Genomic DNA, 15,822 nt, shown 5'->3' on the forward strand with positions numbered 1-15,822 from the left:
TATACATATTACCAGATAATAAAGTAGGAAATAAAACACCTATCTCGATATACATTCAGTGACATTATTTTATGGCTCCGAGAGACCAAATAATTTTTCTAATATTGTTTCAAAAGGTCGAAGAATAAATTGATTGATTTGAATCAGTAGCTAAAATACATAAGCGCTCCTCTTCATCACTTCTTACACATTAATTATTTAATCACAGAACATTCAGGACGCGAGGAACGTTTCATGCATCAGGTATTTAAAAGACAAGCAGAGTATATACTATTAACTAAGGAAAAATCACCAACAAATTTCGCTGTGATGTTTATAGTCAGATTGCTGTCCATTCCAGTACATGTGATATATTTGTTGTTTTTTTTTAAAGGTGTGCTTAAAATTAAAGCATTTGCCAATCTCTTTCTATTTGTATGTGTTCTGTAAGAATATCTAATTAAACCCCATGCTTGCTTAATGCAAAATCGTTTGAAACTACAGCAAAAAAGGATTCTCTCCCCACCCACCACTCAAAAGCCCCTAACATTTTAAGTATTCAGCTTTATTGAGAATGATGTGAAAGCTGTTGAAAAGGAAAAGATTGACAGCGCTAATTCAGGTCCTTTATAGCTCAAGTTTGGCTGCTTCACATGAATGTAAGTCAGCCAGGCAAATCTATTAAGGGACCGAAATCTTTCTAAATTTCATGAGTTTGCGAGCAGAAACTTTCCTTCTTATTTTAATCATCCATATTAGAAGATATATATCTTTTGCAAAAATGCAAAAAACTTCAAAGCAAAAAGCACAAAATAAAGTTTTAGGTTTCTGTTTCAATTTTAAGGGCCATCTCTGCTTCATAGATCATTCAGTGAACGACCAAGGATAAAGATTTTTTTATTTAAGTAGTCGAATGACACCCGGGAAGCGGGAATTCAAGCACAGATATATTTTTAAAAAAAACAATTCTGCATGGCTTAGCGCCGGGGCTGCTGTCAATCCAGCTCCCGGGGGTCACAATGCCTCACAATCCTTCTCTGCGGTGCATAGTCAAAGCAGGAAGATCTCGGAGCCTTTATTCAGTGTGAGCTTCCCATTAACTTGTGCCTCAGCAGCAGCAGCAGCTAATCCAGGCAAGAGGGCTAATTAGGGACAAGCTCCGACTGTCGAGCCTACTGATAATTGCTCGGTGGCCTTTATGGTGTAAAGACTGAAATGGACTGGGCTTGAACCAGCTCTCTATACATTGCTTACAATCGTAAATTAGAAGTTGGCTGCGTGAATGCCGAGCAGAAAATTACTAACAGAATAATAGAGATAATGAATAGGTTGGCTCAGCATTCAGGAGTTAAATTAAAAAATCCATTTGTAACCAAGTGAAAATAGGTACGAGAAAGAGTGCTAATTGTTCCTCATCTTGCAACAACTGGGCTGGCTTTAAATTAATTCCTGTTGGCAATTGCAAGGAAGGGAGTGCAAAAATGAATCTTGCTCCTCTTGATATGCTCGCTTATTTTTCATCTGCATTCCTGTTTTTTTTTAATTGTTACTCATATAGCTAATGATGAAGGTTGACGTGGATGAATTGCCATGTGATCTCGCAGTGGGGAAGGAACAAACAGGAATGTGACTGATTCCAATCTTCTTTTACAGAAAATAAAATCACACCCTCGAAAGAAATAATAACCGGTAACGTGGCTTTACTCATTTCTAACCCACTTCTCCTTCTTTTCCTTCCCCCCCCCCCCCACCTATTCAGAAGAGCAAACTGCGGGCTTTCCCCCACCGGGCCAATGAAGAAGACTCAACCAAATTTATTATCTTAACAATAATCTCCATCGTCTGCATCATCGGGGTGCTTGTTGCATCAGGGGTCATCTACTGCTTCAGACATCGGTCTCACCACAAACTGCAGGAGAAGCTGGGCACACTGGGACATGATGCCACCACCGGTTCAGATGCCACGAATGCCTACCAGGTAATAATTGTCTTTATTTAGGGGTTTGGACAGCCATTCATAACTTCCGTACGTATCTGAAACCACCCCCAAAAAATGAGAGAAAAGGCTATTGTCCGTTTCTCATTTCAGCATCCACTGTACTTCTAGGTCTTATTTTGCAATGGAGCATAATTTACAGTCTGCTTCAGTCTAGTGTGTATTCTTTTCAGATCTGTCCGTGATTGAGGGATGGTTAAAAAAACAAGACCAGCTGACAGTGCATGCTTTTTTTCTAACAATCCATCAGGTTTACACTGGGCTGCCCCTCTGCTATCAACAGTTAACCAAATTTACCTGTGCACCTCGGCCCTTCCTTTTAAAGGGGCACAACTAATTAGAAAAAAACCTTCAAATTAAAATATGACTTCATACGACTTCAACAAAACAAAAGGAAACTTCTAAAACTAAATGAGAATATTATCAGGGATAATCTAATAACTTTAATCGTGCTAACAGTGCATTGGCTCAGATTATATTCTGGCCATTTTTGTTTGATGGCTTGATGCTGGACTGAAGGAGAGAGAGAGAGAGAGAGAGAGAGAGAGTGAGAGAGTCACAGCAGTTCTCTGACCATCAGTTTGCCCTCCTGCACAGTAAATTGCATTTAGTGGCCATCTTTCCAGCCAATATCACAAGATAGGTGGTCAACTGATCATTCCGACAGGATTAGCGTGCGCCGTGGAAAATTGAAAATCTGTTGCCAATCCTCTGGAGGAGAGACGGACGAAATGAAGGGTTGCTAGTGGGAAACCCGCCTGCGTTCTATATACGAACCCGTTGGTCTCCAGAAACACTGCCACGTAGTCAAAGAGTTGACCAAGAATGTGCGACAGATTAGTCATGTTTTCTGAGTGCGGATTAGAGCTGTATGTGAGTGTGTTTCATGAGGAAAGGTAGTGATGGTGGAGTGGGGTGTGGGGTTGGGGAAGCCAGCTCCTCAGACCAATGGATTCTGCCCACAGTTACAAAGCCAAAGAAATCTGTGACAAGAACAAACACTTACTAATCTCTCAGATAAGAGTTTCCTACCCGATTCACTGGATGAATGATAAACAAAGGACACAATTTTCAAACCATTTTGAAGCAGTTGCAGTATTCGGTACTAAGATGTTCACCAGCATGTTTTAAGATAATGGATCTGATCATTTAAAAATAATCATAAAATAAATTATTTTAACAAACCTCAGAAAATAAATCTAAAAGTGCCGAGACCATAAGTTGTCAGCACTAAGAATCACCAGTGGAATTTCTGTATTTAATAGTGAAGAGCTTTAGTTGTTTAAATTGCCTCATCTTGCTGTTCAAATCAATGAATGAGAACTGGTTACTAGAAATGGGGCATGGGAGGAGCCGGAGGCTTCTCATATCAATGAAAATGAAAATATTTTAATGTCCATTAATCTCTTTATTTCCCATAATGCCGCAGATCAGCAAGAATTTGAATGTAGTTGTAATCTAGAGTACAGCAATTTATCATTCAAATTGGAAAACACCACAGGCTGTCGACTGCATACATGCTATGCTGTCCCTTCTTTTTACACAAAGATAAATAGATTAGCCTTATTTATCAGATGTAGCCAATAGTGATAATAATCCTAAATTATAGACAAAAAAACCCACTCAATGAGAAACCTATATAGTTGACTGATTCTCCAACTATTTCTCATTTAGGCTCCTGGAGAAGCTCTGAGTGTATCTGATAATTTGACCTGAAAAAACTTAAGCTGACATTAAGAAGCAAGCAATCATTCTGTACATCAGGTGTGAGAAAGCTCCATGCTGCAAATTCAGCTGCAATTTTTTTTTTAAATGACAAGATGAATTTGTTAGTGTTGTTGCTCTCGTTTGCTACCAGTGAAGATCGGGGGATAGTGTCCGAACGATGCTCGGCTTTAACTTCTGAGTAAGTTGTTGAATACTAATATTTGCATTAGTGATCATTAAAAAAAAATCTGCACCATTAACAAAGACATTGGGCCTGATTTTTCTGGAGTATTTTAAAAATCCCCATTCTGCACATTTAATTTGCGGCAGTGTAAGTGAGTTAGTTAGGATTTTTTTAGTTTAGTTTCATTTTGTTCAAAGGGGGGGCGTTACATAGAAACATGGAAACATAGAAAATAGGTGCAGGAGTAGGCCATTCGGCCCTTCTAGCCTGCACCGCCATTCAATGAGTTCATGGCTGAACATGCAAATTCAGTACCCCCTTCCTGCTTTCTCGCCATATCCCTTGATCCCCCTAGTAGTAAGGACTTCATCTAACTCCCTCTTGAATACATCCAATGGACTGGCATCAACAACTCTCTGCGGCAGGGAATTCCACAGGTTAACAACTCTCTGAGTGAAGAAGTTTCTCCTCATCTCAGTCCTAAATGGCTAACCCCTTATCCTTAGACTGTGACCCCTGGTTCTGGACTTCCCCAACATTGGGAACATTCTTCCTGCATCCAACCTGTCTAAACCCGTCAGAATTTTAAACGTTTCTATGAGGTCCCCTCTTATTCTTCTGAACTCCAGTGAATACAAGCCCAGTTGATCCAATCTTTCTTGATAGGTCAGTCCCACCATCCCGGGAATCAGTCTGGTGAACCTTCGCTGCACTCCCTCAATAGCAAGAATGTCCTTCCTCAAGTTAGGAGACCAAAACTGTACACAATACTCCAGGTGTGGCCTCACCAAGACCCTGTACAACTGTAGCAACACCTCCCTGCCCCTGTACTCAAATCCCCTCGCTATGAAGGCCAACATGCCATTTGTTTTCTTAACCGCCTGCTGTACCTGCATGCCAACTTTCAATGACTGATGAACCATGATACCCAGGTCTCGTTGCAACTCCCCTTTTCCTAATCTGCCGCCATTCAGATAATATTCTGCCTTCGTGTTTTTGCCACCAAAGTCGATAACCTTACATTTATCCACATTATACTTCATCTGCCATGCATTTTCCCACTCACCTAACCTGTCCAAGTCACCCTGCAGCCTCTTAGCATCCTCCTCACAGCTCACACCGCCACCCTGTTTAGTGTCATCTGCAAACTTGGAGATATTACACTCAATTCCTTCATCCAAATCATTGATGTATGTTGTAAAGAGCTGGGGTCCCAGCACTGAGCCCTGCGGCACCCCACTAGTCACTGTCTCCCATTCCGAAAAGGACCCGTTTATCCCGACTCTCTGCTTCCTGTCTGCCAACCAATTCTCTATCCACGCCAGTACATTACCCGCAATACCATGTGCTTTGATTTTGCACAGCAATCTCTTATATGGGACCTTGTCAAAGGCCTTTTGAAAGTCCAAATACACCTCATCCACTAGTTCTCCCTTGTCCACTCTACTAGTTACCTCCTCAAAAAATTCCAGAAGATTTGTCAAGCATGATTTCTCTTTCATAAATCCATGCTGACTTGGACCGATCCTGTCATTGATAATCACGATCTAATGGCAGCAGAGATAGATGTGATGTGTGCTGGTGAGCTTCACCTACTGTCGCATGCATTTCTCCTTTCCTGTCCTAATCCTCTTCGAAAGACCTTCCCTCAGCTACATGCTTCTTGGTCCAGTCAACCATCTCTATTCACCTACAGCTGTCATTAAACCAATAAATATTGGCTTGCCGGCACCCGCTCCTTCCATCCAGCAACAATGACTGTCCGACATCAGGTCCCAAACTGCAGAGGAGCTACTGCGTATGCGTGACACCTCCAGTGCGCATGCGTTGAGCTGCTGGCATTCTTTTGAGCGTAGGGCCCTAGCTCTGCCCCCCACAGTGATTGCCACGCCAAGCACTAGGAGGGTCCACAGAGCGGGGAGAATGCAGCGAGATATTTTCGGCGCTGTTTTGAGAGCAGAAAGTCAGCGGTAATTGCGCCGAAAAAAACCAGAGGGCCAAATATTGGGCCCATTAAGAGGAAAGGCCATGACAACAATAACATTGCAAGATTATATCGATTGGGTTAAAATTTGTATTTGTAATATCGCTGAAACAGTTCCATTGTTACATCTTAAAATGCAGGGGGGCTGGGAGTCTGATTTTCACATTATTTAAACACGTCCAACACATCCCAGCTCCGATTATTATAAGCAAATTTTCCACTGCATGACGGTCCTAATTAATTGTATTGGTAATTAAATATCTTTTCTCAGTGCTGGATTTGTTTAAGTTTCTGCGTACGACCTTTTTTGCCTTTCCTCCTGAGGGCCCAGCAGTTAAGTCCATATTGATTTTATAATGAGCTCAAGTTGAGTTAATAAGGAAGGAGATCTTATATTTATTGGTTTAATGACAGCTATAGGTGAATAGAGATGGTTGACTGGACTGTGAGAGGCACGTAGCTGAGGGAAGGTCTTTCGAAGGGGATTAGGACAGGGAAGGAGAAATGCATGAGACAGTAAGTGAAGCTCACTTGCACACATCACATCTATCTCTGCTGCCATTAGATCGTGATTATCAATTCGATGACATACCAAGAATTGATGTTCAGTGGCATTCAACAATACTTAGCTGGTTGAAGCTGATGTATTACTGGTTCAAATAGCTTCTTGTTTAACAAGCTAATGCAAGTTGAGACAGTTTCTTTAACAGTTATGCCAAGTGGGGAAATGCACTGCCTGATGGGCCCAGATTTGATCTGTGGTCTTGATGAGGTGAGCTGACCTCAGAAAGGGCAGTAGTTGGGATGCTACAAAAGGTCACAGTTCCTCTGAGCCAGAGAAGGGAAGATTCCTGATTGGTATCCATCAACTCCCCACCGGCACCTGGGAATCCCTGGCCCAAGGCCATCCAAAATGGAGGAAGAGTATCCGGGAGGGCGCTGAGCACCTCGAGTCTCGTCGCCGAGAGCATGCAGAAATCAAGCGCAGACAGTGGAAGGAACGTGCGGCAAACCAGACTCCCCACCCACCCTTTCCTTCAACCACTGTCTGTCTCACCTGTGACAGAGACTGTAATTCCCATACTGGACTGTACAGTCACCTGAGAACTCACTGTTAGAGTGGAAGCGAGTCTTCCTCGATTCTGAGGGACTGCCTATGATGATGATGACTAGAACTGTGGATGTTGGATGAGGAGGGGATCGCATGTGACTGAACAGCCTGGCAGTGTGTACTGTCCAATTTCACATCTGAAAATGGCCATTTGGGCGAGGGCAGCTATGGGAATTGGAACTATATCCACCAATAATCAGCACCTTGAGAAGAGGGGAGAAAATGAAAAGTACTTGATGTCAAGTTGTCCGTTTCTGCAAAATTCCATAGTGCAGTTCGTGATTAGAAAGGGTGTTCATTTGTTTTAGTGACTAGGAACCCAATACCATGTATGAGTCAGAGTGTTAGTCTTATTGTTGCCTTTTAGACTTTCAAAAGGCTTTTGACAAGGTCCCACACAAGAGATTGGTGTGCAAAATTAGAACACATGGTACTGGGGGTAATATACTGACGTGGATAGAGAACTGGTTGGCAGACAGGAAGCAGAGAGTTGGGATAAACAGGTCCTTTTCAGAATGGCAGGCAGTGACTAGTGGAGTGCCGCAGGGCTCAGTGCTGGGACCCCAGCTCTTTACAATATACATCAATGATTTGGATGAAGGAATTGAGTGTAATATCTCCAAGTTTGCAGATGACACTAAACTGGGTGGCGGTGTGAGCTGTGAGGGGGACGCTAAGAGGCTGCAGGGTGACTTAGACAGGTTAGGTGAGTGGACAAATGCATGGCAAATGCAGTATAATGTGGATAAATGTGAGGTTATCCATTTTGGTGGCAAAAACGCGAAGACAGAATATTATCTGAATGGTGACAGATTAGGAAAAGGGGAGGTGCAACGAGACCTGGGTGTCATGGTTCATCAGTCATTGAAAGTTGGCATACAGATACAGCAGGCGGTGAAGAAGGCAAATGGTATGTTGGCCTTCATAGCTGGGGGATTTGAGTATGGGAGCAGGGAGGTCTTACTGCAGTTGTACAGGGCCTTGGTGAGGCCTCACCTGGAATATTGTGTTCATTTTTGGTCTCCTAATCTGAGGAAGGACCTTCTTGCTATTGAGGGAGTGCAGCGAAGGTTCACCAGTCTGATTCCCGGGATGGCTGGACTGACATATGAGGAGAGACTGGATCAACTGGGCCTTTCTACATTGGAGTTTAGAAGGATGAGAGGGGATCTCATAGAAACATACAAGATTCTGACGGGACGGGACAGGTTAGATGCGGGTAGATTGTTCCCGATGTTGGGGAAGTCCAGAACAGGGGACACAGTCTTAGGATAAGGGGTAGGCCATTTAGGACTGAGATGAGGAGAAACGTCTTCACTCAGAGAGTTGTTAACCTGTGGAATTCCCTGCCGCAGAGAGTTGTTGATGCCAGTTCATTGGATATATTCAAGAGGGAGTTAGATATGGCACTTACGGCTAAGGGGATCAAGGGATATGGAGAGAAAGCAAGAAAGGGGTACTGAGGGAATGATCAGCCATGATCTTATTGCATGGTGGTGCAGGCTCGAAGGGCCGAATGGCCTACTCCTGCACCTATTTTCTATGTTTCTATGTTTAACTAATGATTGACGCTGCATTTGCAATTACATTTAAAAAGCCATCTCTCCTATCCTGTATCATCATCTCAGGTATATCAAATACAGTTTCAGAGGAGGAAAGCACTGAGTGTTACATTGCTTTTTAACGAACGATTCTAGTGGTAGAAGGATTAGAGAGGAGTTGAGAACTTTTTTCACCCACAGGGTGGTGGGTGTCTGGAGCTCACTGCCTGAAAGGGTGGTAGAGACAGAAACCCTCACCACATTTAAAAAGTACTTGGATGTGCACTTAAAGTGCCGTAACCTACAGGTCTACAGGCCAAGAGCTGGAAACTGGGATTAGGCTGGATAGTTCTTTTTCTGCCGGCGCGGACACGATGGCCCGAAAAGCCACCTTCGGTGCCATAATTTCCTCTGATTCTATGATTAAAGGTTCTGTTTGAGCCAATTTGTCATATTTCATTCGGGATGAGAAAAGAATTAAGAAATGGAGACGTACGCTCTGATAGGGATGCTCTTCAGTTGATAAATATACTGCCTAGAATGGAACTGAGCCCTGTGAACTATGAAGCTTCCAGGTCTCTCGATCCGATCTGAGCCAGGCAGCTGACATTAACCTGGACAAAGAAAGTGAATATTCAAGGGAGCAATAGACCATAACGCTTCTGGGCTAGTGATGGGAAAGGTCAGCCAGGATTCTCGATCTCAATATCTATTCAGTAACCCCCGCTGGAAAGTATGTGTTTGTTGACAGGACCAGGCTCAGCTGTCATGGTTGCGTGGACAACTGACATTCATCGTCTGACTCAAACATGAACAATGGGCAACTTACAGGAGATCACCATGACATACAAGGCACGATAAAGCGCTATGACTCAGTTGCTTCAGGAGAAGATGGCACAAAAAAAATTGGGGGGAATTTAAAAAAGCAAAAATCATGGAGAATGATTGCCTGCTCTGACATTGTCACCCCTGAAATGAGGTAAGTAGGAAGGTCCGCAGTCCATGACTGAAGGGGTAGGCCAACAGTGTGAATTGAGGCACTATCAGCGCTAACCTGGGACTGGTCTGCAAAAAAGTGTGCAAGTGTTTTGCAGGTAAACTAATTTTATATCATCTTCAGAAAAGTGGGCCCAGGTGAGATGAGAACCTCACGCCATGTGGGGATTCACTGAACCCACACCTTTGTACTCCATTGGGGTAAGGGAAGTGCATCAACATCCTTTGTAACAGGAGTATTTTTAGCAGAGCCAGTAAGGCATGCTCCTCTAACGTAAATTGGTGAGCATGTTAGCATTTGAGTGTTAGCACAGAACAAGGCTATTCTTCCCATTGTGTTTGTGCTGGCTCTTGAGAGCAATGGAAACCTAATCTTGCTGCCCCCTGTTCTTCCCATAGTTCTGTATTTTCCTCTGCATACAAATATTTATCCAATTTTCCTTTTAAAAAAATGCACTGGTCTCTGTCATAGCCTCTCTGTTGGAAAGAATTCCATGCTCCAACAAGCCACAATGTAAATACATTTCTCACACCTCTTTCCACACTCTCGGTGACAATTTTAAATTGATGATTCCTCACTGCTAACTCCCCAATCAGAGGAAATATTATTTGCCAATGAAATTATCAAAGCGCCTCATAATATTAAAAGTTACTATTAAATCTCCTCTTAGTCTTCCAAGCTCTAGTGAAAATTGCCTCAGTATCTCAAATTTCTCCTCATAATTATAGCTTTCCATCCCTGGCACCAGCTTGGTGAATTTACGCTCTATGGTTTTAATGTCCTTTCTAAAATGCAGTACTCACTAACTGTGGCCTAACCAGTATTTTGTACATATGACTCTTTTGTACAGAGTCACAGACTTTTTTTTAACTCTATGACTCTATACTTCTATTTATAAAACCAATGTTGTTGGCCTTTTTTCGAATAGTGTTCACTATCTGCGCTTACACTTTCAGGAAATTATATATTTGAACCCCTGGATCTCTCTGTTCATCCACATCCTTCAAAGTCTTTCATTGAGTACATACATCCATTCCTCACTTTCCCTCCCAAAATATGTTATTCAAACTTAGCCATATTAAATAGCTCGAGAACCAGCTCAAACGAAGTTATTGGCCTGGAAATCCCGGCCTCCCCGGGTCCATACGGAGTGTGTAAGGACCCAGGAAGGCATTGCAAAAGCCAGTTTTCAGCACACAATGCGCATGCGTTGAAAACCGGCTTTTCCGATCTGTCAAGATGGAGCTTGACAGATCCAACGCATATCGGGAGCGAGGACATTTGCAAGGGCAAGATTGCGGTATTTAGCCATATCTTGCTCAGCAAATGTCCGTAAAACTCTGGTGCCTGTTAAAAGCAGGCGTATAGCCTACTTCTACAGGCGTAAGAGTTTTAAAACATTCAAAAATATAATTAAATTAAATTTAAAAAAACACATTTTATTGTTAAAAACCCTACCCACTAAGGTAAGTTTATTTTTAACACTAATTACAAAACTTTAAAAAAAATCAGAAAAATCTTTTTTTTTCTAAGGCATTTATTAACTTTAATTTCAATTAATTTTAATTATGTGAGGTGTGTTTTTTATTTTTTTATTATGGTGTTTAGTGCATTTGTTTTATTTTCTTCATTAATAGCAATGAGAACTCGTAGATTCATAAGAACACAAGAACCTAAGAAATAGAGCAGGAGTAGGCCATACGACCCCTCGAGCCTGCTCCGCCATTTAATATGATCATGGCTGATCCGATCATGGACTCAGATCCACTTCCCTGCCCGCTCCTCATAACCCCTTATTCCCTTATCGGTTAAGAAACTGTCTATCTATTAATGAGAAAGCTGTGGAATACTGTACCTGATTGGTTGTGCAGTCGCATGTGACTGCACCTTCTGTGTGGGAACCTGGAGGATGGGAGCACGCTTTCCAGCACGGGAAGCGAAGGCTTCCCCACCAGAGTCCCATGCTCCTGCGGGACCACCAGGTATATTCGTAGAAATTTTTCAGGTTGGAGGCATCTGATCGTAATTTCTGGGCCATACGAGAGCTTTGCAGGGTGGCTTACATCTTCCCTTATCACCTTCCCGAAGTGGGCTTAGCTGAAATCGGGACCTCCTAGGTTCATAAAAGAAGTGGCTGCAGAGATAGTGGATGCATTGGTTATAATCTACCAAACTTCCTTGGACTCTGGAGAGGTCCCAGCGAATCGAAAAACCGCAAATGTAACGCTCCTATTTAAGAAAGGAGGGAGACAGAAAGCAGGAAACTATAGACCAGTTAGCTGAACATCTGTCATTGGGAAATTGCTGGAATCCATCAGGAAATAGTAGCAGGACATTTAGAAAATCATAATGCAGTCAAGCAGAGTCAGCATGGTTTTATAGAAACATAGAAAATAGGTGCAGGAGCAGGCCATTCAGCCCTTATGAAAGGAAAATCATGTTTGACAAATTTCTGGAGCTCTTTGAGGATGTTACGAGCAGGGTGGATGAAGGGGAACCATTGGATGTGGTGTAATTGGGTTTCCAGAAGGCATTCGATAAGGTGCCCCATAAAAGGTTACTGCACAAGATAAAAGCTCACGGGGTTGGGGGTAATATATTGGCATGGATAGAGGATTGGCTAACTAATAGAAAACAGAGATAAATGAGTAATTTTCAGGTTGGCAAACTGTAACTAGCAGGGTGCCACAGGGATCAATGCTGGGGTCTCAACTATTTACAATCTATATTAATGACTTGGATGAAGGGTCTGAGTGTAATGTAGCCAAATTTGCTGATGATACAAAGATAAATGGGAAAGCAAGTTGTGGGGAGGACAGAAAGAATTTGCAATGGGATATAGATAGGTTAAGTGAGTGGGCAAAAATTTGGCAGATAGAATATAATGTGGGAAAATGCGAGGTTATCCACTTTGGTAGGAAGAATAAAAACGCATATTATTATTTAAATGGGGAGAGACTACAAAATGCTGCAATACAGAAAGATCTGGAGGTCCTTGTATATGAAACACAAAAAGTTAGCATGTAGGTACAGCAAGTAATTAGGAAGGCAAATGGAATGTTGGCCTTTATTGCAAGGGGGATGGAGTATTAAAAGCAGAGAAGTCCTGCTATACCTGTACAGGGTATTGGTGAGACCACACCTGGAGTACTGCATACAATTTTGGTCTCCTTATTTAAGGAGGGATATACTTGCATTGGAGGCTGTTCAGAGAAAGTTCACTGGGTTGATTCCTGAGATGAAGCGGTTGTCTTATGAAGAAAGGTTGAGCAGGTTGGGCCCATACTCATTGGAGTTAAGAAGATTGAGAGGTGATCTTATTGAAAAGTATAAGATTCTGAGGGGCTGGAGAGGGTAGATGCAGAGAGGATGTTTCCCCTCGTGGGGGAATCTAGAACTAGGGGCCATAGTTTCAGAATAAGGGGTCACACATTTAAAACAGAGGTGAGGAGGAATTTACTTTCTTAGAGGGTCGTGACTCTTTGGAATTCACGACCCCAGAGAACTATTGAGGTTGGATCATTGAATATATTGAAGGTAGAGATAGATAGATTTTTGAATGAAAGGGGAGTCATAGGTTATGGGAAGTGGGCAGGAAAGTGGAGTTGAGGCCAAGATCAGATCAGCCATGATCGTATTGAATGGCGGAGCAGGCTCGAGGGTCTAAATGGTCTACTCCTGCTCCTATTTCTTATGTTCTTACATTCTTAATTTTGAGAACCCACACCTTCATACTCCATGCTAATACATAATACTGGCTCACTGTAAAATTTCTCTTGGATTTATTCAGCTTTGGACAGTGAGTCTTTTATTTTAAGAACAGTGCAGATTATGGGGCGATATGCTAGAAGTATTTAAAATTAAGTAAGGTTGGGACAGGGCAGGTAGAAGCAGACTGTTTCCAATCATTGAGCGGTCAAAAATAAGAGGCCACAGATACAAAATTAAATATAAAAATAAAAACTTCTTCAGCCAGAGAGGCTGTGGATAGAAACTATATCAACATTCAAGAATAGAATGGTAGGAGGATGCAGAAAAAGGGGTTGAAGGGATGTAGAAAAACAGGATGGAGGGATATGGGAACAAAGTGGAGGGTAAGTGCTGACATGGACTGTTTGTGCTGAATGACCTTTTTCTGTGTTTAACTTCTATGTATTTGTTTGTAATACTGATAATACTGATCGTTCAAGAAGAGCTGAGATTAGACTATTTAGACCACTGGTACAGTAACAACAACTTGCATTTATATAGCACCTTTAACGTAGAAAAACCTCCGAAGGTGTTTCACAAGAGCGTTAGCGAACAAAACTGACACCAAGCCACATGAGATATTAGGCCAGAAGAGGTAGGTTTTAAGGAGCGTCTTAAAGGAGGAGTGAGAGGTATAAAGTCGGAAAGATTTATGGGAGGGAATTCCAGAGCTTAGGGCCTAAATAACTGAAGGCTAACGAATGGCAAAGTGCCAAGATGTGGGGGTTACAATGTTGCCAACACACAATTCACAAAGAAGTCCTAGCACAGAGTGAAGATTATCTTTGTGCAATAACTGTAGAAACATTGAAAATCTGTCCTTTATATACAGTTTGCGATTTAGTTTCACACAGGGACAATTTTTTTTAATAAGTCAGTTCTAAATGGCTTATCCCAACCTTTGTACCCACTGGATATCCAGTGCAAATAGCACTCAATTCCACAGTCTAAGGTCGCTTACAAAATGATTCATAACTCCAAGTGCAAACTCAGGCTAGTCCAAGGATGACATGAGTTGTGGGAGAGGAAATTTGCCTGTATGTGAAACTTGAAGGAATGGAGACAATTAAAGGGGCGTGTTACAATAGGGGGACAAAAATTCAGTGTGCTTTTGGAGAGCCTTTAAAGACATCGTAACTCATCAGCAGCCTTAGCCAAGGCTGAGGGGTCTAGGGTATTAGAATGGCCAGGCATGAGTCTGCAGGCAGGTGACAGAATAGCTCGGCGCCTGTCCCCCTATTTCAATGCAGTTGAAGTTGAGGTGATGTTGTGAGAGCTGCTTGCAAGTGGAATTGCCCTCTGTGACACGCCATAGCACCATCCCACAGGCCCTCAGCTACAAAGAGGCCAGAGGAGGGCACAACTTTACATCTGCCCATCCGCTGCCCCAGATCCTGAGAGGGCAGGTCCCCCAGGTCATTTCCAAGTAGCTGAGCGAGAACCTGCGGAAATGGTTTGCCTCTTGGCGGATATGGCCGGACAGGCAACCAATAGTCCTGATCCTATTGGCATGCCTTCTTTTATGCAGTACTAGGGAAAGCATGACATGCTGTGATTGGGGTGCTTCTGAAGAATATGAAAGTTAGCCAGACTTTCACATATTGTAGTAACGCCACAAGGGTTCATAGAATCTTACAGCACAGAAGGAGACTGTTCGGCCCTACGTGCATGTGCCGGCACTTTGAAAGAGCTATCCAATTAGTTCCACCGCCCTGCTCTTTCCCCATAGCCCTTCCAATTTTTCCCCGTCGAGTGTTTATCCAATTCCCTTTTCAAAGTTACCCTTGAATCTGCTTCCACCACCCATTCCAGCAGTGCAGTCCACATCACAGCGTCTCGTTGCGTAACCCCTTTGCTCAGTGTCCTTTGGGAAGAGGCGCCTGTGCCAGTCAGACAGCTGTCAGATTGGGATAATGTTACCTTTCTCTTGGGTGAAGATGCTCACAGGAGGGTACGGAGCAACTACCGGGCATCTATCTGCCTGCTATCCCTCCACCGCTTCTCCTCTTGTTCAAACACACCAGTGAGTAGGATGTCCACTGGCAACCCACATTTGCCAGCAATGGGAGCTGGGAAGAAAAATAAAACTTAATAGCAACTGGCCAAAGAATCACTCAAAGAAAAGAAGGGCCTTTAAAAGTTCTTAAAAGAAAACATTTACCTTAAAAAGCAATCCATTTGCCTAGCTGGAACATAGCATAGCGGTTATGTTACTTTTCTTTTTCTTTATTCGTGGGCATTGCTGGCAAGGTCGGCATTTATTGCCTATCCCTAATTGCCCTTGGGAAAGGTGGTGGTGAGCCACCTTCTTGAACTGCTGTTCTTTGTAGTAGTTTGTTACAACTGAATGGCTTGCTAGACCATTTCAGAGGGCAGTTAAGAGTCAACCATGTTGCTGTGTCTGGAGTTACATATTGGTCAGACTGGTTAGGGCTGGCATGTGAACCGGCTGGGTTTTTACAACAATCTGATGGTTTCATGGTCACCATTACTGATACTAGCATTTTATTCCAGATTTATTTATTATTTTATTAATTGAATTTAAATTCCCCAGCTGCTGTGGTGGGATTTGA

General features: G+C 42.7%; 1 protein-coding gene across 2 annotated transcripts in view; it reads left to right on the forward strand.

Annotated features, from left to right (window-relative positions):
- The window catches only part of ptprn2 (protein tyrosine phosphatase receptor type N2), a 1,205,047-nt gene that overhangs the window by 1,046,326 nt on the left and 142,899 nt on the right, over nucleotides 1–15,822 (forward strand). For both annotated transcript variants that reach the window (XM_070881617.1, XM_070881618.1), the window contains one exon: nucleotides 1,739–1,957. In XM_070881617.1, coding sequence (XP_070737718.1) covers nucleotides 1,739–1,957 — 219 coding nt within the window. The remainder of the gene's footprint in view (nucleotides 1–1,738; nucleotides 1,958–15,822) is intronic.

Source organism: Pristiophorus japonicus, chromosome 5 (genome assembly GCF_044704955.1).
Source record: "Pristiophorus japonicus isolate sPriJap1 chromosome 5, sPriJap1.hap1, whole genome shotgun sequence".
NCBI lineage: Eukaryota > Metazoa > Chordata > Chondrichthyes > Pristiophoridae > Pristiophorus > Pristiophorus japonicus.